General features: G+C 29.6%; 1 protein-coding gene across 2 annotated transcripts in view; it reads right to left on the minus strand.

The window, feature by feature from the left end:
• The window catches only part of LOC129974839 (twitchin-like), a 243,952-nt gene that overhangs the window by 48,749 nt on the left and 173,596 nt on the right, over positions 1-21,607 (minus strand). For both annotated transcript variants that reach the window (XM_056087604.1, XM_056087605.1), the window contains 18 exons: positions 19,918-20,196; positions 18,605-18,710; positions 16,812-17,017; positions 15,422-15,594; positions 13,581-13,710; positions 12,168-12,455; positions 11,117-11,221; positions 9,831-10,022; positions 8,890-8,994; positions 8,567-8,764; positions 7,595-7,782; positions 6,341-6,455; positions 5,584-5,744; positions 4,547-4,670; positions 4,165-4,461; positions 3,068-3,370; positions 2,062-2,180; positions 771-936 (listed from right to left, as the gene is read on the minus strand). In XM_056087604.1, the coding sequence (XP_055943579.1) occupies positions 771-936; positions 2,062-2,180; positions 3,068-3,370; positions 4,165-4,461; positions 4,547-4,670; positions 5,584-5,744; positions 6,341-6,455; positions 7,595-7,782; positions 8,567-8,764; positions 8,890-8,994; positions 9,831-10,022; positions 11,117-11,221; positions 12,168-12,455; positions 13,581-13,710; positions 15,422-15,594; positions 16,812-17,017; positions 18,605-18,710; positions 19,918-20,196 (3,255 nt within the window). The remainder of the gene's footprint in view (positions 1-770; positions 937-2,061; positions 2,181-3,067; positions 3,371-4,164; positions 4,462-4,546; positions 4,671-5,583; positions 5,745-6,340; positions 6,456-7,594; positions 7,783-8,566; positions 8,765-8,889; positions 8,995-9,830; positions 10,023-11,116; positions 11,222-12,167; positions 12,456-13,580; positions 13,711-15,421; positions 15,595-16,811; positions 17,018-18,604; positions 18,711-19,917; positions 20,197-21,607) is intronic.

A 21,607-nucleotide genomic window follows, 5' to 3' on the forward strand; every position in this document is an offset into this window, starting at 1 on the left:
GGAGAGTAATTTTCAGCAAGATAGTTCAGAATGATTCTAAAGTTATGATGCGAACTTTAAAAGGTGGTACTTCTAATAATATATGGTACAATAGGTGGTACATCATAATATTTTCTTTCTTTTTTTTTTGCGTAGGAATTTATGAATGGAGATGTTATAGTGAGGAGCAAACATATATATATAAAAAAAGAAAGTATATTTGCTGTAAAAAAAGAAAATTCTTTCCGATGATATTGTTACTAATAATACATTTCTTTCATCCATGTTTCATTATTTGACCAATCAAGAGTATTTTCCCAATTAGGACTATCCTAATTGGTTTAGTTTGGTTTGGTTTGGTTTAATTATATTAACGTCCCGTTTGAAGCAACACTAGGGCTATTTTGGGACGGACCTCGTCATTTTGAACCGTGGTCAGACGTTTGGTCATGACGGATTTAACGTGCAACAGACCCCCTTACACGACGGTTCTTCGGTGGAATCGGGTCACGAACCTGAAACCCTTCGGTTCCGAGCCGAGACCTTACCACCAGGCCCCCGCGGCTGATTGGTTTAGAAATCAGCTTCTGGATCACAATTAGATTGGAGATTCTGTATACTCCTTAATACGTGAATAATAATCAATACATATAATTATTTATATTTAATGTCTTTAATTCATTTATTGTCTTTAATTTAAAATAAATTTCACTCAAATTCTTTGATTTATCAAAGAAATAACAGTTCTAAGAATTTTAATATGTCTATGAATTAAAGAAACAATTACTCACCAACAACGTTAACCCTACAAGATGCGGAATCTGTACCCTGCGAATTCGTCAGCTTCAGAGTATAGCGTCCTGAGTCCTCTCTCTTGCTCTTCTTATTTATCAATACTACGAAGTCTTCACTCACTTCATTAGTTACCCGATCATCCGGTTTTATTTCATTTTGGTTCTGAAATATCAATATAATAATATCTCATTGTGCAATAAATGATTATTTTGCGATTTCTTCGCTTATTAACAATTATATTTATATTTAGTTACTTTCTTATACATGCAAAAAGCTATTTCTGTCAAAAAATTATGTATAATAATTTTGTAATTACTGTCAAAATGATAATTTTTTTCAATTTTAGAATATGATAAAAAATCATATTATATGATAGCTTATCTGTAAAAACATATAAATTAAAAGCGAACAAAAGGAATAATATACATCTATTAAGTTATATAAGCTTCAGTTTACGGTGACAAAATATAAGAGTAAGCTCAAATATACTTGCTGATGAATAATTAGATGGTATGATAATAACGATAATAACACGTACATAATAAGTAATAAGTATCACAATAAGTAGTACAATTATAATTAATATACTGTAAAACATATAAATTGAAAGCGTACAAAAGGAATTATATACATCTATTAAGCTATATAAGCTTCAGTTTACGTTGACAAAATATAAGAGTAAGCTCAAAGATACTTGCTGATGCTTAATTAGTTGGTATGATAATAACACGTACATATAATAAGTAATACAATATTTATATTGTCTTAATACAATTTACTGATCAAAAACATTTAATCCATTTTTTAGAAACAAAATTTATTTATAAGCATTTTTTCGAAGAAATTTTTGCGAAAGCATTTTCTATAATCCAAAGATTATAGCGACTCAAATTTCTTCAAATTTATTTCTACTGTTATCATTTGTTTACTGTTGACGGAAATTGTTTACTTATTTCATACTAAAAATTTAGAGTTATCACTTCTTATCCATAAATGTAACTTTATAGTATTTGTAAAACTCAGTTAAATAAAGATGCATAGGCCCTTTACTCAGCCGAGGTACTTTAGAAGGCTTTGATTGCAGCCCAAGTTTTAAGTAATAAATGTTTAAATTTTTATATATTTTTTCAATATCTATATAAAATCCATTTGAAATTACTTAGCAATATTTCAGTCTGCTTCTTTTGTATTTTGCGACAGTTAAGTAAGCTTACGTTATACACAATATAAATAGTAATATAAATATATTCCATAAAAAGCTAAACACTTTAATGTTTTAATGCTTACCACAGTCCATAAAGCAGTAGGTGGTGGGCTACCAATATATGGCACTCTAATGGTGAATGGCTCGCCAGCCGGAACAGTCAAGTCTCTCATTGCAAAACTAGTATCCAGTTTTGGAGGACCTACAAAAATTAAGCATGATGATGATCCAAATGTATAATAAATACATAATTCAAAATCTTAACATTCAATAAAAAGTAAATTATATGGAATTTATCAATGATATAATTTTGGAAAAAATTTCATAATTTTGACTTGATAAAACTTATTATTTTTTATACTGTTAAATTTATGATGTAAGGTTTTGGTAATATGAACTGTAACATTGTTAAATACATTTATTTTTTAATGGCTTCACAATGTCACGAACTAAAGCATAAAATTAGTATTCAATCAAATCAATATCAATTTCCAAGTTGGAGCAACTGCAAAATATACATGAGTTCATTGAGATAAGACTGATTTTACGTCCAGGAATCCTATATAGTAAAGTCTTTAATGCATTGGGAGAAATTTCATCTGGATTGAAATGATCTTTTATTTCATATTAAATATACTATATGTAAGGTATTTTTATCAATAATATGTTGATAGTTTATAAACATATTGTTTTATCTTAGAAATTAAATAAGGAAAAATTGTATATAAAGCAACACTCAACGCCCATTAAATGCTGTAAAATTTAAAATAATGCAATATTATAAATATTTATTAGAAGAAAGTAAATAGAATTACAGCAGGTTTCAAAATTTTTTAGGAAAATCTTTCCATTGCATTTGTTTTCAAAATTTTTTAGGAAAATCTTTCCATTGCATTTGTTTTCAAAATATTTCCATTGAAAATGTGTCAAAGTAATTAATATAGCATATGTGTGGCTGTGCTTTCATTCGTTCAGAAGTCAGTGGAATTAACATAACTCTAAATTTTTAAAGCATTAACTAGATATCCAAAGGAAAATACAGAACAAAAAAATCCTTAACTTAGTTCTATACAATTAAATATTACTTACATGGCGGCATCCTGGCTACTATTCCATCCGAGTTTGAGCTCCAAGGTCCTTGGCCAGCCTCATTACAGGCTGCCACGCGGAATTCATATTCTTGGTTTTCTTGAAGACCCGTAACTCTGTGTGTAAGACCAGGTATTGTAACATTTGTGGCCCTCGTCCATTTGTTGTCACCAATTTTCCTCTTTTCCAGGATATAGCCTGTGACGGGACTTCCACCATCCGTCCTAGGCTTGGTCCAGGATAGAGTAATAGAATCTGTTGAAGTCTCCACAGAGTGGGGTATTCCTGGAGCTCCTGGAGGATCTATAAAAAGAAAAGGAAGCCATGAAATAGATCCAGAAAACATTATATTATATTATGTACTTTCTGTTTAAAAGAGAAGGACATTTTCTAAAGTTATATTTTGCGCTTATTAAGATAAATGCTTTATTTTTCCTGTTTAAATTACACCTATTAATTTTTGTAATGTATTGGTGACCAAAGAAGAGAAACAATCTTAACTTTTGCAGTTGTCCAATACTCATCTCTTGTACTTTGAGAAACTTTGTATTGAGGTGATATATAACGAGACCTTGGTCTTGGTCTGCCTCACGACGACCCGCCTACCAGAAAGGGTATAAACACCTTGGAAGTCACTATAAAGAGGTCTTGCATAGAGAGGAAATATCATAACACTCATATCAATATTATCAAGTTGATAGCTAGATAAAATGTTTTGAAGTCTATTAATGAAGCGCCTCATATTTTTGATCCAAATAATAATAATATGATGATGATGATGTCGTGTCCGCGTTACCACGGAAAGGGGGTGCAGTAGCTTTTGAGGGTAAAGACCCCTGAGCACCCGAGGCAGAAGTCTGACTTCTAGCTCATATGAAGATGAAACTCATACATTCGCTTGCACAACCCCTTTTTACAGGGGGGGGGGGGCACATTCACACACCTCACAAATAGAACACAGATGAAGAACAGAAATGCCCGAACCGGGATTGGAACCCGGGACGCCCAGAACACGGGGAAGATGCTCTACCCCTATGCCAGGAAAATGGTGATCCAAATAATATCGTCAAGTATATTATCTCTATATTTATACTTACCAAAAGGTAATTTGGCATATACTGGATCCATGGTAGCTGGATCGCTTGTTCCGTATAAGTTTTCAGCCATTACTCGGAATTCATACTGCCTTCCAACTGTCAAATTTCGTACTCTGGTGGATGTTCCATTTACAAAACTGCTCACTCTGGACCAGATTGTCGTTCCTTTCTCGCGCTTCTCAACAATGTAATTGGAGACTTCGGCGCCTCCATCATCCTTCGGTGGACTCCATTTCAATGTCAAAGAATCCCCCTCGACGTCTTCTGCTTTCAGATGTTCGGGTGGACCCGGACGATCTACAAAAAATTTATGAGGTAAGTCACATTTTGAAATTTTATCATTTCAAACTACAATCTGATTTATCTAGGTTATTGCACTTACCTAAAACTGTAACTTTGCAGTAGCATGTATCAAATCCGGAGATATTCTTCAAGAATAATTTGTACTGCCCACTATCCGAACGCTTGGCATTAGAAACACCCAGTACTGCATAATCATCGCCAACCTACAAATTGAAAAAAAAATCTTTTTACCCTTATTCATTCACATTTAAATAAATTATATAGTTATTGAAAACGTCATTATAAATCTATATTTTAGTTTATGAAATAAAATGAAAATATTTTCAGCTATATAAAGCAATTTTTCAGCATAGACTAAATCAAACCAAAAGAGGCAGTCGACTCTCCATGGCCAAATGGTCATAACACTGATCTCATAATCAAGAGATTTTAAATTCGAATCCAGCGAGAGACAATGCGATTCACAGTTTGTGTAAATATTTAATTCCTTGATTTTATGTTTCCCTTTATTTCATGTTCCAGAAGATTCTGGACATTTCTTTAGTTTACCAGACTAGTGTTCTGGACTTTTCTTACTGTCTCCAGAAAAGTATTCTGGAACTTTCCCTGCTAGTATAAAAGCAGAAGATTTGTCAGTCACTGTGTTCTCAGTTCAGAGTTGAGTTAACAAATTGGTTTAGCTCTACTTCTTGTGTGTGTCATTGCGTTCCACACTAAAGTATCTACGTGACAATATAATTAGCACTGAATTCTCAGATATCAATAAAGTTTCTGATATAAAAATGATGAAAATTTAAGATTCAGATATATCGAATAAATTGTGTTCATATACCATTGTTTAATAAAAACGAATTTAGTATGATTAAAATTGCTATTCTGAATAACAAAATTTCAAGTTATCCTGAAAACCATCCTCAATAAGGCATGAAATTAAGTTGATAAAACGATGAACGCTATTTTATCACCTTTATACTTTATTAATTTCAGCCTTAAAAGTTTAAATTAATAAAATATAGAGCTATTTCTGAAATTTTATCATTACTAAAATTTTCAAGAAAATAAAATTCATTTTTAGCAGAGAAATTAAGTAAAAATAAATGAATTGACCCTGCATACCTTGAAAAAGCATCTTGGATCCTTATCATCCAAATCAACTTCGTTTCTCGACCAGATTGCATTCGGTTTTGGAAAGCCAGTGAAAGGCGCAGTCAAGCTGAATTCCTCTCCTGCCTTAACAGTTATGTCTTTAAGAGCTCCAGCATCGATTCGAGGTTTATCTAAAATAATTTTCAAATATTTTATTACTTTTAAAAATCTAATAGCAATAGCATTCTAATTCAAATAAAGAGCATGATTAAATGACTCAAAATGCATGAAAATGGTTTCTAATTTTCGAGATTCAACACACTTATATTTATTTTTAAACTATCAAAAATACTTTAAAAAGGCCTTTAAAAATCTTTCTTATATGTGATTACCCTTATGAATTTAAAATCTAGAGTACTAAGCAAATATATTTTATCTTTGGTTTTTATTGTCTGAAATTTTCATTCGCATGATTTGAAATTAACAGATCTCTTTTAAGAAGTATAAAAATGCTTCATTAAACAGATATTAATGAAAATTTAAAATAAATATATAATTTTCAATGTTACACATTCAATAATACCCTTCAAAAAACCGATAAATTGCCGCAATGTACTAAAAATTAAAAAAAAAAATGCGAGGAGGTTTACTATTTGTCACTTGATGAATTATTTGAAAAAAATTATAAAATCCACCATTTTTTATATCTAGAATATTAAAATATTCTTATAATTTGATAAATTTGCGCAATGCCAAATGACAATTTTACATAGTACTTTCTACTTACCAGGTTGATCTTCTACTTTAACTAAATCACATGGTCGACTCGGTGGACTATCCCCAACATCATTGACAGCAATGACTCGGAACTCATACTCGTCTCCTTCTTTCAGATTCGGCACCTTACATAAAGAAATGACACATAAAAACTAAAGCAAGCCAAAAGATACTTACTTTTATAACTGCTAATTAAATTATTAGGGAAATTTGAAATTGATGATTTACAAGTAATGTTACATTTTTCAATTAGATATATGGATATTGAAACAACAATAATAATAAATTAATATCAAAAATTAATCATTACCTTAATTAATTTTTTAAATGATTTTAAAAAATAAATATTTTTTTAAACACTCGTGGAAAATCATACTATTTTAATGTTAAAACAATATTACCTAATCATTCTTTAAACAGTGATAATGTAGCATTAAGTATTGTTTTATTATTAATAAGATTAAAGAAAAAATAATAGAGAAAGATAAAATAATTAATAGAATAGTAGCGACATTTTTAATTTACATTTACGACGTTTGCATTACGATTACATTAGCGGTATTGTGGTTCTGATACTTGTCGTTCTTAGAGCTAGTTGATTTAATTTTTATTAGGTATAGTAGAAATTATCTATTACGATTAGAAAAAAGTAGTTATTTCAGATATATTGAAAGAAGGGCTTTTCAACTTCAAGGTATATTAGAAATTATCTATTACGATTAGAAAAAAGTAGTTATTTCAGATATATTGAAAGAAGGGCTTTTCAACTTCAAAAGAGACTTTTAAAATCACAGATACATATTTCAAACATATATATAAACATGTAGTGTTTATTACTAGATCAATAAAGCATTAGTCAAAGCCTTATGATAGTGAATAAGCAGTCAAAAGGAATAATCAAGTTCACAGTTCACAAATTAATGTCCTTGAGGAAGGAGACTGAGAACTCAAAATTTCAATACTCCTAATTACTGCAATTTTGAAAACTCTAGTTAGTTATGAAGGAAACAAACTGATAGTTACTTTAAAATTTTTCCTGTTTATTTATTTTGATCAGCTTATCTCTAAAAAAATATCCAGCGACAGTATTTCTTTATTTGTATCGTCAAGATAATAGTCTGTTGATTCACTTTTCTTATTACAAATCGCCTGACATTTGTAAATCATCATGTATTTATATAATCCAATATAACAAATTATACGATTAATAAATTGATTAATTTATTAGAAAGTTTGAAATATGAGTTAAAGAGTTCATTCTCACCGTAAATGTAGTGTCCGGATGTGGAACAGTATTAATAATATCCCAATCTTTTGCTCCTTTTGGTTTCTTTTCAATCAGATAGCCTTGAATCTTGCTACCACCATCATGCAAAGGCTTTCCCCATGATAAAGTCACGGAGTTCTTGGTCACCTTGTCCACACGAGGCATATCTGGAGCACTAGGTGCGACTGTAAAATAAATAAATAATAATAAAAAAAGAATTCATCACATGAATCCAAGGAAGACATAATTTTTTTTTATATATATATTGCCTAAAAATGAAATATAATGAGATATCAAAACGTTTCGAGACGAGCTTTATTTATTTAAATTGACACACTGTCACATTCATGATTTTTTTTTTTTTTTGCATTCCAATACAATATTTCTAGCATTCTCGCAACACCTGCAATGGAATATATACTATCATCTCATTGTTCGAAGCGCATTCTGCGTGTTACGCTGGACATCCAATATGGATCTCACGTCATCTTCAAGTGATGTTTTGTAACTCTTGAAACCCTTCGCCACTCAAATTATGACTCGTAACTACATCATTATAAACATGATTCATGATGTACAATGTCCCAGTAACAGACTTGCCGAGTTTCGCATACAATTTTGCGTTTTATCTTGGTTCATGTTAGGATTGAAAAAGCGGTCTCGTGCGTGATTACAACAACATGAGCAGCTCTGATGTACAAAATACGATAACTCTTTCTTTATAAATGTCAGTACATTCATGTGACTGTATATACAGCATTGTACTGTTATTTTCTAGTACATTAAAGAATTAATCCCGACACCTTTCTATGTTATCTCGTATCAGTTATGAGTTACACTGAGACAGATTTTAAAATATTCTATGCGATTGAATAGATAAAAAAAATTCTTCTTCAAATAATTTAACAAAATGCTAGTTTAAGTTTAATTTAAACAATAGCTTGATAAACAGAATTTAAATAAATTCACATTTCTGCTCTTTGGCTGTAATTGGACTAGATGGTTTGCTTGGTTTCCCAGGACCTCCTTCATTGACAGCCATAACTCGGAATTCGTAGGTCTTTCCTTCCGTCAAGTTTGGCACATTGAATTCTGTGTGAGGTGTAGGGTAAGAGTTCACCTTGAACCAATCAGGTGTGCCACGTTCCCTCTTCTCTATAATGTAACCTAAATGAAACAGGAAGCAAAACAGATTTAGATTGAGTCGATCTCTGAAAATCGAAATAATAAGCAGCTTTCTGAAGCAAGCTATATACGATGATACTCTCAAAAATGTTTGTAACGCAACTTACCGGTGATGGGTTTTCCACCATCATTAGTAGGAGGAGTCCATGCAATGTTTGCGAAATTTGGACCGAAATCTTTCACTTTGGGTTGTCCTGGAGCATCAGGAGTGTCTGAAAAAGAAATGAAAATTGGCAACATAGTAAAAGAAATTACTTCATTGTCGAAGTGAAAATAAAACCCAGCACTTAATTTTGATGAATAGGATTTAATTAAAATGATACTCATTAAGAAACATCTTTTTGTGATTATATATATATATATATATATATATATATATATATATATATATATATATACAGAGAGAGAGAGAGACAAAAATTAAAGAAAATCCAATATTTATTTCAATCAATTCAATATATCTTTAATCGATCAATTCAATAAATAACCAATTATATTGGATTAAAATAGAATTTGAGATATGTTACATTATTCGAGAATTCATTCAGTTGTCTGTATGAGTTTAATTAAAAATTTGTGGATATGGATCTATGGATATCAAAAATTATTTTTTAGTTTTATATGATTGAATGAACAAATGAGGTAGATTTATTGCATACCGTACATATACATTGCATACCATACATACATTCTATAAGAAATATGTATGGTATAAGTATATATATAATCGTTTTCTGATCTTATATTATAAAATTTATAGTTAGATATAATTTTAAATACAATTCAAACTTATATTTATAGGAAAATTTCAATATATGTATGGTATAGTAAAAATTGTAATGTTAATGTTAATTGTCCCTCCTTGAAGGGATTATGGATCATGTGGTCTTGCTATATTTAAAAAACTGAGTCGTACAAACGAATTGAAAATGTCTGAAAATTATAATACACTTATATTAAATTTTTTTTATTTCGTCCTAAGAAAACATATGCCATTGTTATTTGTAATCAGATAATGGAATTATGGAAGTGTAAGTATTCAACCTACCAAATGGATTCTTAGCATACACTGGTTTTCCTTCAAGAGGCTCGCTGGCTCCGTGCATGTTCTCGGCTCGCACGCGGAATCGGTACTGCTTTCCTTCGTCCAGATTCCTAGCCACGCATGTGGTTGTTGGACAGAAAGAGGCCACCGGAGTCCACCTTTCAACTCCAACTTCACATTTTTCAACCTGATAGCCTAAAAATTATATGATAATTTCTAAACGTTGTCACAAAAGGTATTTTTAAGAAAAATAAATAATAACATTTACAAATTACAGAAGAAAATCGCACACACACACACCTCTTGCTGGAAAAATTATATATATATATATATATATATATATATATATATATATATATATATATATATATATATATATATGTGTGTGTGTGTGTGTGTGTGTGTGAAATAGATCGCAACTAAAATTTTATAAAAGCAAGTAAATATTTAAAAGTCGCTATTATAGATTAGACAAAGTCGTTTCATCATTTTGTCTTCATGACGACTTTAATTTAATACATTGAATGATGACAATATGTTTTTCATCATTTGCAGTTTTTTTGACATTGAAAATGAAATAATCAAAAATAAAAACTAATTTTAGTTCCAAGTCCGTTGGAGTTAATCACTTTTCATTATTAAAAGTTGAACTATTGTAAATTTTTTAAATATCTTATTTTCGTTCAGAAAAGTTTCCACTAATGTTTTGTGGTGATTGAAAAAAAAAAGAATAAATGCATTGAGGCAGAAAATATAACTTTTTCAAGTAGAAAGTTTTTGCAGTAACTTAAGCCAATTTCTTTAATTTAGTATCGTCTAATTTTTGATAATCTATCATGTGAGTGTTCTGTTAACTTTTAAATATTGCGACTCACTTTTTAAAAAAACAATTTACAACTCACTCTATCTTTGATGCATTATTTTTTTCAAAGACGAATAGCACAAAAGAAAGTAAAGTAAAAGTAGCGAGTAAAAAAAAAATTGTGAAGGGGGGAAAACATTTTTTATTTTGCAAAAATATTCCTAATATGTGATGAAGAGTTTACGCCTACATTATAATTTGCAAATCGTGGATATATGTATGTTCAAGATCTTGTCTCGTGATCATTAACATTTGTCTAGCTACCCGCAATTTGAAAACTCCTTGAGTTTAGTTAAACATATTAAAGTTAATCAAAATGTAATATCGAACCACTGAATTATCATATTTTTTCAGAAAAATCCTTTGTTGCAATTAAATTCATGTAAAAAATCAAAAGAGTTTTAATAATTGCAATGTAGATAATTACCTGTTATTTCGGATCCGCCATCATCGTCGGGTTTCTTCCACTTCAGAGTGACTGAACCAGCAGTTACTTCTGGATATTCGAGGTTCTTTGGTGGTCCAGGTTTATCTGAAATTAACATATGTATATATGGATTCATTTTATGTTAAATATTTATATGCATACTAAAGACTCGTTAATGTAACGAATTAGTTGAAATATTTAATCATTTAATGTTTCAAAATGTAGGGGGAAAAGAAAATGTCGGGAAATGGTATTCATCTTTTATAGTTTTTAAATTGAAATAGATAGATGAAATTGTTATCTATATTTTTTTTAAATATATCTGACAGATTTATGATTAAGAAAAGATCAATATATAAAATTATAAAACAATAAAGAATAAATATTGCTTTCGAAAGAGGAAGTATCGTAGGTTTGCAGTTAAATTTAATGAGTGTGGAAGGTACTTCCATGAAAGAAAAATTAAATTCCACAAAAAGGCAAGAGAAAACAGAATAAAAAGTTTTTTAAATCGGTGAAAAGGGCAAGATAAAACCGTCAGTTAAACAAGAAGTATATATTATTATTATTTGGCAAAATAACATTGAACGTCTTAAAATAAAAAATCACATAAAATGAGGATGTGCTTATAAAAGCTGTAAATAGGATTTATAGGTATTGCATGTAAACATTTGTGTGCTTGTATATGGTATTAAGCTCAGAATCTGAATTGATGCGCAAGTCTCTAGTTTAGTTCATGTTAGTTTTTGTTTTAAAACAAATAACAAAATATCTATTTTATTCAATATATTAATATACAATGGCATAACACTAAAAATTCATTTTTATTCAGTTTTTCTGGTCTTAATAAATGTCAATTAAAATATCATTCAAAACTTTATCAGAAATATCTCCAAAAGTAATTGCAAGTGCCAAATATATAGAATCAAACTAATTTATTCCAAAACATTTTACCAGAGACAATTTTCCTCGAATTATTCATTAAAATTTTGAGACAATATTTCAATCTGTTTTGGAGCAGAATTTTGGCCAGCATTAATGGCGTACTTACCATACACCAATACAGTGATGTCAGCAGAATCTTCACCATGAGCATTTTTAGCTGTAACAGTATACTTTCCGCTGTCGGATCTCTGTGTGACTGGTATGGAAAGACTAATGCTGTCATCAGTTGTTTTGGTCTGTATGCGATTAGTTGGCGGCAGTCTCTTATCGTTCACAGCCCAATCGACAGTTGGAGTAGGTGCTCCAGTCAAAGGCATGCTGATGTTAAGTGGATCCCCTGCTTTAACACGAATGACTTTGCCATAAAGCCCATCCAGATGCAGTTTGGGTTTTTCTAAGAAATAAATATTATGTTTGTAACTATTTTTCTTTATTAAAACATGAACATTTTTTATATATAAATGGTGTCTACTCTTATTATAGATCAATAACTAATAAACAGTTAAATATAGGGTTATAGTTACAGTTGGAAAAATGATCCAATGCCACAAAGATTATATTTTATTTTGTTTGAAAGAATAAATTTGCTGCAAAAGTTTACGAAATTTTAATTTTTACATTGCTTCCAGGTCTTAGTAGTCATGATTAGAAAAATATTTTAATATATTAACATTTTAAACAAAAAAAATCTCTATTCTAAATGGAGTTATGAAGATTTTAATCAATCAATGGAAGAAATCACGTAGTGTGATTTGTGTATCTCTCTCAATTCGATCATTAAATTGATGCAAAATCATCTAAAATAATGACAATATTTAATGCTTCATAGCTCGGCAAGTTTTAATTGTAAAAATTGGGAATTTTTCTTGTTTAAAATGTTACTGCGTCAAAAATATTCTACTAAACAAGTTTAATAGAATTGGAAGAATTCGTAATTTTTCTACTCTACATTTATTGATTAAAACAAAATAAAATGTAATTCAATATGCCGTTTAGAATATTTTGTTCATTGGAAGTATACTTGTCTACTGCCAACAGTTTAAAAATAGAATGGATACCCTGCATATAGGTTCAGTGCCAAATGAAATGTACAGTACTTTTATTAGAGACAACCAGAACTTTAAGCAAAATGGAAGCAAACTTATCATTAATAAGGAATGAAACCGTTCGGAAACGGATTCCACCAAAGTACTACTTTATATGAAAAGTGTGAATATTAAGTTCAGTGTTATGCTTCAATGATTTGCTCTCCTTCAAATGATTTGATATTATTATATAAGGTGAAAGAAAATCAATGTTGAAATGAATGATACTAAAAGAGTTGATATAATTCATTTCTGTTAAATGTTGTTACGAAATAAATTATATTATCAGAGCCAATTTCAAAGGACCAATTGAAATAAATTTGTCACAGATTGTTGAACCTGTAAAACTAGCAATTTAAGTATTCTTAAACATCTTTAGTACGGTTAGGTATGAGGCGCATCATTTTTTTTTCTATATGTAAGTGAATTCTTACCTTTCATTGGCTTAGCAATAATTGGCACAGAAGCTTCGCTTGGTTCACCAGAACCAGCTGCGTTTTTAGCAGATACTCTGTACTCATATTGATGACCGTCGGTCACAGTATCATCCGTAAATATGCAACCCTAGTAAAGAAAATAATGAAAAGTGAATCCATCAATATCAACTATAAAATTGACAAGCAAAATATTGAATGAATTACAAATAATTACTGAAATAAATTCGTTAAATTAAATAATAACTCGTTAATTTAAATAATAAATTATTTTTCAATAAATAGAGGTTTTGTCAGAGGATATCGAATTTCAAATAAAACACATTTAATATTTGAATTTTTTTTTCTTGATCAACTCTTTTATCTATTCTCTAAAGACAAAACACAAGTGTCAGTTTATTTTCTGAATGTCACATGATCGACATATATTTGTGACCAATTCCATTAAAGGTCAATTAAGAAACCAATTTTGAACTCATGGTCTTTTTTTTTTTTAATTTTTTTTTATTATCTTGAACTCGAGTTTTAAATAAATAATGTCTTGTAATAAACAAAATGTAAAGAAATATTTTTGGAATAATGCATCCAAAGTAGTTTAAAATTATTCAATCAACATATGCTAACACATTCACAACAGACAGTGATATACTAACTTTTTACACTGTTGAAATAATGATAATGATAGCCATTAGTATGATAAAATTAATGAATAATTCAAAAATATTACATAACAAGTAATTGCTATTTGCTACACCATTTAAAATTTTCTCCATTTTAATACCTTTAATATAAAATTTCAGAAGAAAAGGGTTTCAGAGCTTATTTTATTACGAAAGAATGAATACATACAAAATCTGTTTATTTGGAATTTCCTTAGAAGTAACGATCATATATTATCAGAACATGGATTAATTATGAAATTTTCCACAAGAAAAAATGAATAGTATCATGTAACTATTCATGTGAAGATATTATATGTAATAATACATTTTGCCTTTATTCATAAAAAGGCGTAAATGGGGATTATAAGTGATTTGATATTTCTTCTAGTGCTAGAATTCTTGGAAAATTCAAAATCATTGTTTTCTAAGTAACTTGTTCATAGAACATAAAGATCGCACTGAATGAAATCAAGGATTTAAGTTGGTTATGGATGTATCTGAATATGACATTACGTTGACTTCGGAAGGGATTAATGAGATGGTGCTTTTCGTGAGGGAACATTCAAGACTTAGATGTTATGGAATTCGCTACATTTGACTGGATGAAACTAGTTCTGACTGGTCGTAACATGATTTACTTCAATTGTCCTGAGAAAAATGGCATAATTCACTCATTTTTAGAAAATTTAAAATGACACAAAACTTATTTTTCATGGCAACAATAAATATATTTCCTCAAAATCTTTCTAAATTATAATGAAGGTTAAATTTGACTCTTTCATCTGAATAATTTCCTCACTTTTGCTTCAGATTAAAAGCAGAATTTACATTGTTTTCTAGAAGTTTATCATCATCACACAATTTTTTAAAATTAATAATATTTGTAAATATGAAGCCTTTGCGCTCGGATGTCTCCTTTCAGGCATTGTGCATCATCTTAATGTTTTACTTATTTATTTTTTAAAAATTCCGTTTGTTAAAATATCTACAGAGTGATAAAAAAATGTAGAATAATTTTTCGGTGAAATTCATCTTAAAACAAAAGTGTATATTTATTTTACCACAAAACGAATCCTTGTAAAGTGGTAACAATTATGCATATTTTACTTTTCAGGATGTAAAGGTTTTAGTAGTTATGAAAGATTCTTAATGTATGAACGGAAAATGATTATTACTTACAGGCACAGGTGCTTTGTTAACCTTAACCCACCGGTTGGACTTCTTGTCTTTCCTTTCAATGTCGTACCCAATGATGGGAGAACCTCCATTCGAGCGAGGAGGTTCCCATTTCAATTTAATGAAGTCCCTGTCGTAATCCACTGGTTCGGGCTGACCAGGGCGGCCAGGAACACCTAAAGGCATTTAGAATTAGAATTACAATTATTTGCTTCGTAATCATTTTAAAAGGGATAATTATCCAATAAAAACTATTCCTGTACGGTTATTAAATTTTTAAAGTGATGCAGTTTTCAAAACTAGATATATAATCTAGTTTTCAAAACTAGATTATAAAAACAAAATAATACGTTGTTAATAGAGCTAAGCAATCCTTATTTAATTGGGAAAATAGTCACCATAAAAATCTGTTTCTAAAACAATGCCAAATATCTTTCATGATTATTACTAAACATAGGGGCACGTTAGATGCAAAAATGTTCCAAAATAATTTATAGGAGAATTTAATGAAAAGACCTAAGTTCAAACATAGTTCTTCATTTGTTGTTGTATAGTAATTCAGTGACAGACATAATTCAACTTTTGTTATAAAAATGTAATTAATACAAAAGATAAACGTTCGTCATAAACATATAAATGTCAAATTATTATGTGATACAGGCAAATACTATTAATTATGGGATACAGGAAAAATAAAAAAGAAGTAAAGAGTTCTAAGCAGAAAATATTAATTTTTCAAGATATTTAAATTAATGCTATTGTTGCCATTCATTTTCTTGTCCTTTGAAATGCATATGTGTGATTTGGCTTTCTATGTTGCATGATATTTACCTATTCCATTTTTCTGAACAGAGATATTTTTTTGACCATCATACATAAATAAGTTTAAAATTTGTTTTCATTTATTCTAGGCTATAAGAAACAATGATGTATATTTAGAATTTTTATATTTTAATCAAATATAGCTCAAATCTTCAGCCCTGTCATTGCCAATTTCCAGGTTTATTAAATATTATAGAAACCATTGAATTTGGAAGTTTTTGTTTAAATTGTAATACTTCAGAAAATTTTCATTTAGAAAAGAAATAACCAAATAATAAAATGCTTATGGAAAACCCACCCATAATATTTTTTTAAATGCTGATTTTCAGTTTGTCACTTGTCAATAATATTATTTTTAATATCCCAAGCATCACCATATGTTACGTAATATTGTACAACAATATTGTACATTATTCAGCAATATTGTACATTACCGTTAATTTCAGTATTGTTAATATTGTTTAATGCCATACAATATTGCATAATATATAACTCTACTAGGAATACAATAAAAATATCAAATAACGAACAGTTTCAGAATTGAAATGTACATTAGCAAATATAATTTTACCATATGGACTCTTGGCCACGACTGGCTTATCCGTTGTGAGTGGCTCAGAGATACCATTTGCATTCTGAGCCATAATACGGAATTCATATTCCGTTCCCTCTGTCAGCTTAGGAACAACACAATTCCTGCTGGTTGGATTCACGAAGGCCACTGCAGGTAACCAGCTTCCTCCTCGGGTCTTATCTCGCTTCTCTACGATGTAACCACTACAGAATATAGAAAGGACAATCAAAATAAGCATATAAGTTTCTTCTTGTGTTTTATTTTTATAACTTCCTCGAAATAAAAAATATTCGTTTTATGTTTTCATGACATTTTTATTCAAAAAGTACATTGTTAATTTCATAGTTTAATTTCAACAGACTGGCGAGAAAATTTTTGATTTGAAATAATTAACTCTAAATTATATTCTGGGTAGTTTTTTTTTTTTTTGAAAATATAACCTAATTTTTAATAAAAAATTTTATTGCAAGATCTCTGCTTTGAATTAACTGTTTTTTTGTTTTTTTTTGCTTATATCCACAATAAGCCTAATGTTGCGCGACAATTTGAATTGTTTTTCCTGCACTTGAAGCAGAAGCAATTAAATGCAATGATTTTTTTCTCCAAAAATTTGGTACAAGGATGTTTGTAAAATTCATATCATAATTCCCAAATAGCGAACTAACATTTTTCTGTCTTAAAAGCTAATTATTAATATCATACAAATTTTTTAAATTTTGAATTACTTTCTTTACAGTGTAGTGATTTTGCAACTCCTGGTTATCATAAATTTCTCTTTATTTGATACATTAAAATAAAGAATACTAATTGGACAGCATAAGGAAACATGTAATTAAGGTTGTTGAGTATTTTTGGCTGAACACACCTTGAAATTTGAATAAAAATTCTCATTTTGCATGGGCTTACACGCCTATATAATTTAACGAGGACTTTTCCACCCTACACGGATCTCCAATACTAGATTAATATCAAGGACAATAATTTACACAAATATTCATTAATTCATCGCAATGCTCTTTGTCCATATCTAGAGTAAATGACTAAACTAATGTTATTTTTTAATGGATATATGGACAAAAGATCCTTTTGTTAAGCATTTGTGGTGGCAAGAAATTCACAAGTGCGTTTGGTTAAACATTTCTCTGTAACTCGCAATGAGGTCTTATAGAAATCGGAAAAAGATTTATATTTTCTTAATGAATTAATTTTCGACCAAACATTGTGTTTTCTGGCAAGCAATCTTAATTGATGGGTCGCGAACATCATTTTTACAGCTGTGACAATTGCCTGCTGATGTGTGTAGCATGTCCCGGCGATTCTGTGACAAAAGCTTCTCGACGTACGTGGCAACAAGAAAAGTGGTTAAGCAACAAGTTAAATCTAATCATATTTTGCTTGTTGTGTGACAGATTAAAATATAGAATTCCTTCATTTAATTGATAATTTTGTTATAATTTATTTAAAACATTGTAATAATGTTTAGTAACTGTATGGTATTATTTTGACGATGTCTATTGGATTATATATCAGTTAGATGTTTTTCTGTAGTTATGTCTTTGAATAATAAAATTATTGCTGTCACAGATGTTTAGCATTCTTTTATTACAATGGGGAGGGAATATTTTAGCAACTAATTGTCAAAGTTTAATACTGCCACAAATTATTACTTAACTTTTCGTCCAAGCTAACGAAATGCTTAACATTATAGAGAAAATTGCATCACATCAAATATAATTACTAAAATTAATAAATACTGTACATTTTTTTGTAAGGTAAATAACTTTTCTTACGTTAATGGACTTCCGCCATCATCTTTAGGAGGTTTCCAAGATAATTTCACTCTATCTTTGTCAACTTCATCAATGTTCAGTGGTCCTTCAGGTGGTCCAGGCTTGTCTATAGATAATAAAATCATTTTAATTTTTACAGAAAGTCTTTTTTTTTCCATAACAAGTTTAAATTTATAAATTTTATTGGCTATCTAAATTCAACATAGATAGCCAATTCTGAATTTTAGAAAAAGCAAATAAAATCAAAATTTTTGAAAAATATTTCAATTTCTTTTATTTATAAGCCCCGATTAGCATACTTTAGTGAATATTATATAATTTTTAAGACGCATAGCTTAAGAGAAAATGCAAGTTAAAAATTAACAAATTCTTGTTCATGAATGCATCTAAAATACAACAGTGCATTGAATATATTTTCCTATTAAGTGAAAACTGAACTGTTCGATTTCTACGATATTCTTAAACAATATGTCAACATATTCAGTTCTGAAATATTGTTGTTAATTATCTTGTTACAAGATTTATTTTTTAAAGTTTCCATCAATTAAAATTTCAATTCAATATCAAAGACTTCAAATAAAAAAAAACTCCGCTTTCAGATTCCATTTTTGCAAGAAAAGCATATTTCTTTTTTCGTGGAAGATAAAATCTTTGGATTTGTCTGAATTATCAACGACTTATTTTTTTGTTTTATTTCATTAACACTAAATTCATCTATTTACATTATGGGATACGAACGGGTAAAAAAATAAATCTATCAGCAGGGTTAAAGGACAATATACGTGATAATTCCATGTGGGTTATGGAACTTAAGTGGTTAAATAGAAATTCAGAGGAAAAAAAAAATATTCTGTCTTCGTATATTTGTTTTGCTATGCTTCAACGCATAAAGGAGAGAAGTGAATAAGCATCTGAGGAAAACACCGGTTCGCCTTGACAGGAGACTAAAATCTGATACAGATCCACAATTCTTGGATATGTATATAATGTGGTTATCAAATTTCAATCCTCTAACTTGTTGCATTTTTCCATAATTCCTGTTACAAACTTACAGGTAGACACAATTCAAAAAAATATTTCCGGAATCATGAAGGCTAGCGAGACAAAGTTAGAATATATTGTAAGGTAGAAATTTTTTCAATGTTACAGTGTTTCATATATGAGAAAATAAAAAATAATCCAGTTAATGCATCTTCACTGTTTGTAGAAAAAGATTTAGACAGAAGAATGATTTGTAACAACGCTGTGAGTTTAAATTGTACATATCTTTGTCATATCTGTGTTTTCGTAGAAATAAATATTGAATATCTTACCTAGTATGTTGACATCCAAAATGCCACTGTCTTTTCCGTGTTCATTTTTAATTGTCAAAGTGTATGGTCCGCTGTCTGAACGTTTCACGTCGATGATGTTCAAAATAGTGTGGTCATCAAAGTTCGAAATGGTTACTCTGTCTTCACTCGTTACAGGTTTGCCATTCAAAGACCACTCAACTTTCGGCGGGGGTTCACCAATGAATTTGATGTCTGCTGTCAGCGTCATGCCGCCACGAACTTTCATCTCTCTCAGAGGAGTCATAATCTTAGGTGCCACTGTTGGAATAAACAAAAATAATTTAATAATGTCAAATTCAATAGTGTCTTAAATAATCTCAACGAATAATAAACACAGAAGTTTGCGTGTGTTGGCGTTCTATAGGATGGATCGTTTGACTTAGAATTACCAAATTTGGCTCACATATTCTTTGGTAAGCGAAAATTTTGCATTGTTTTTAATCAATCATAACACTAAAAAATAAAGCTTTAAATTGATTTTTTTCCACCATCTCAAAATTTATAAAACTATCTTTTCAATGATAACAGTAAATATAACACGTAAATTTTTCCGGTATTTTGCCAATTTTTTAAAAATTATTTTGCAGAATTTTTAACAATAAATTCTATTGTTAAATTGAAATTCAAATCGTTTTCGATGCTCCGTCAAATATTATTTCCTTCATTTTTGAAAACTGAAGAAGAAAGATTCAATTTAATATATTTAATTTCCATGAAGAAAGTAAAAATAAAATTACAGTGTCCCGAATATTAGAAGATAGATTATATAAACAGTAACATGTTAATACATCTATGATGTCATGAAAGTTAAGTTCATTGGAATGGTTCATATAAACAAGAAATAGAATAGGTATAAGTCTCAGGGGTGTTTGTGGGACCCCAAAAAATCCCCTGAAACTTTTACGGACTTACTACCGGCATTTTGGAATTTCGAGAAGGGGGGGGAAATGAAAAATTACAATTATGAAGTATTGAATGACCTAATTATAAAAGTTCAATGAATTACTTTTTTTGCAAAATTAATAACCATAAATTTTCAAACATATAAACTACTACATTTTATGCAAATATTTTAAATTACCTGAATTAATTCTTTTAAAAAAAATATCTAATTCCTGCTGCTTTTTTTTTTATTTTCTGATGTTTGTGGGCTTGTCTTTCTTTTGTGGTGAACTTCATAATTGCAGGAAGGTTGACTTTTATTTTCCTCATTTACAGTTGAAGAAATTTCCTCGAGAACTGCACATGCAGAGGTAGAAGCAGTTTGCTTTTCTGCTAATGTAGAAGGTTTTTCAGAGACTTTTATAGGTGACTCATCTGAAATACATGTTTTTAAGTCCTCTTGATATGTTTTCCAACTTCTGTTCATATTCAGTAAGAGATCTTTGTGAATTGGATCAGTCATTGGATTTTTTGAGCCATATTTTTCACATGAGGTTTCTTTAGAAGCCATTAAATCATATTTAATAGTCTGCACTGCATCTAGGGAATCAATCTTAAGAGAGGTTCTATAGTCAGTGACAAGTGTATCCATTAAGTTGAATGCACTTTCCACTAATGGGCCATGGAAGCAGCTAAGGCAGGCTTTGACCAATTTAGCCAATGTAGGATACTTATAATCATTTGTGAAATCATCTTTTAAATTAGAAACTTTAGACCAATATTTATC

Source organism: Argiope bruennichi, chromosome 7 (assembly GCF_947563725.1).
Source record: "Argiope bruennichi chromosome 7, qqArgBrue1.1, whole genome shotgun sequence".
Taxonomy (NCBI): Eukaryota; Metazoa; Arthropoda; class Arachnida; order Araneae; family Araneidae; genus Argiope; species Argiope bruennichi.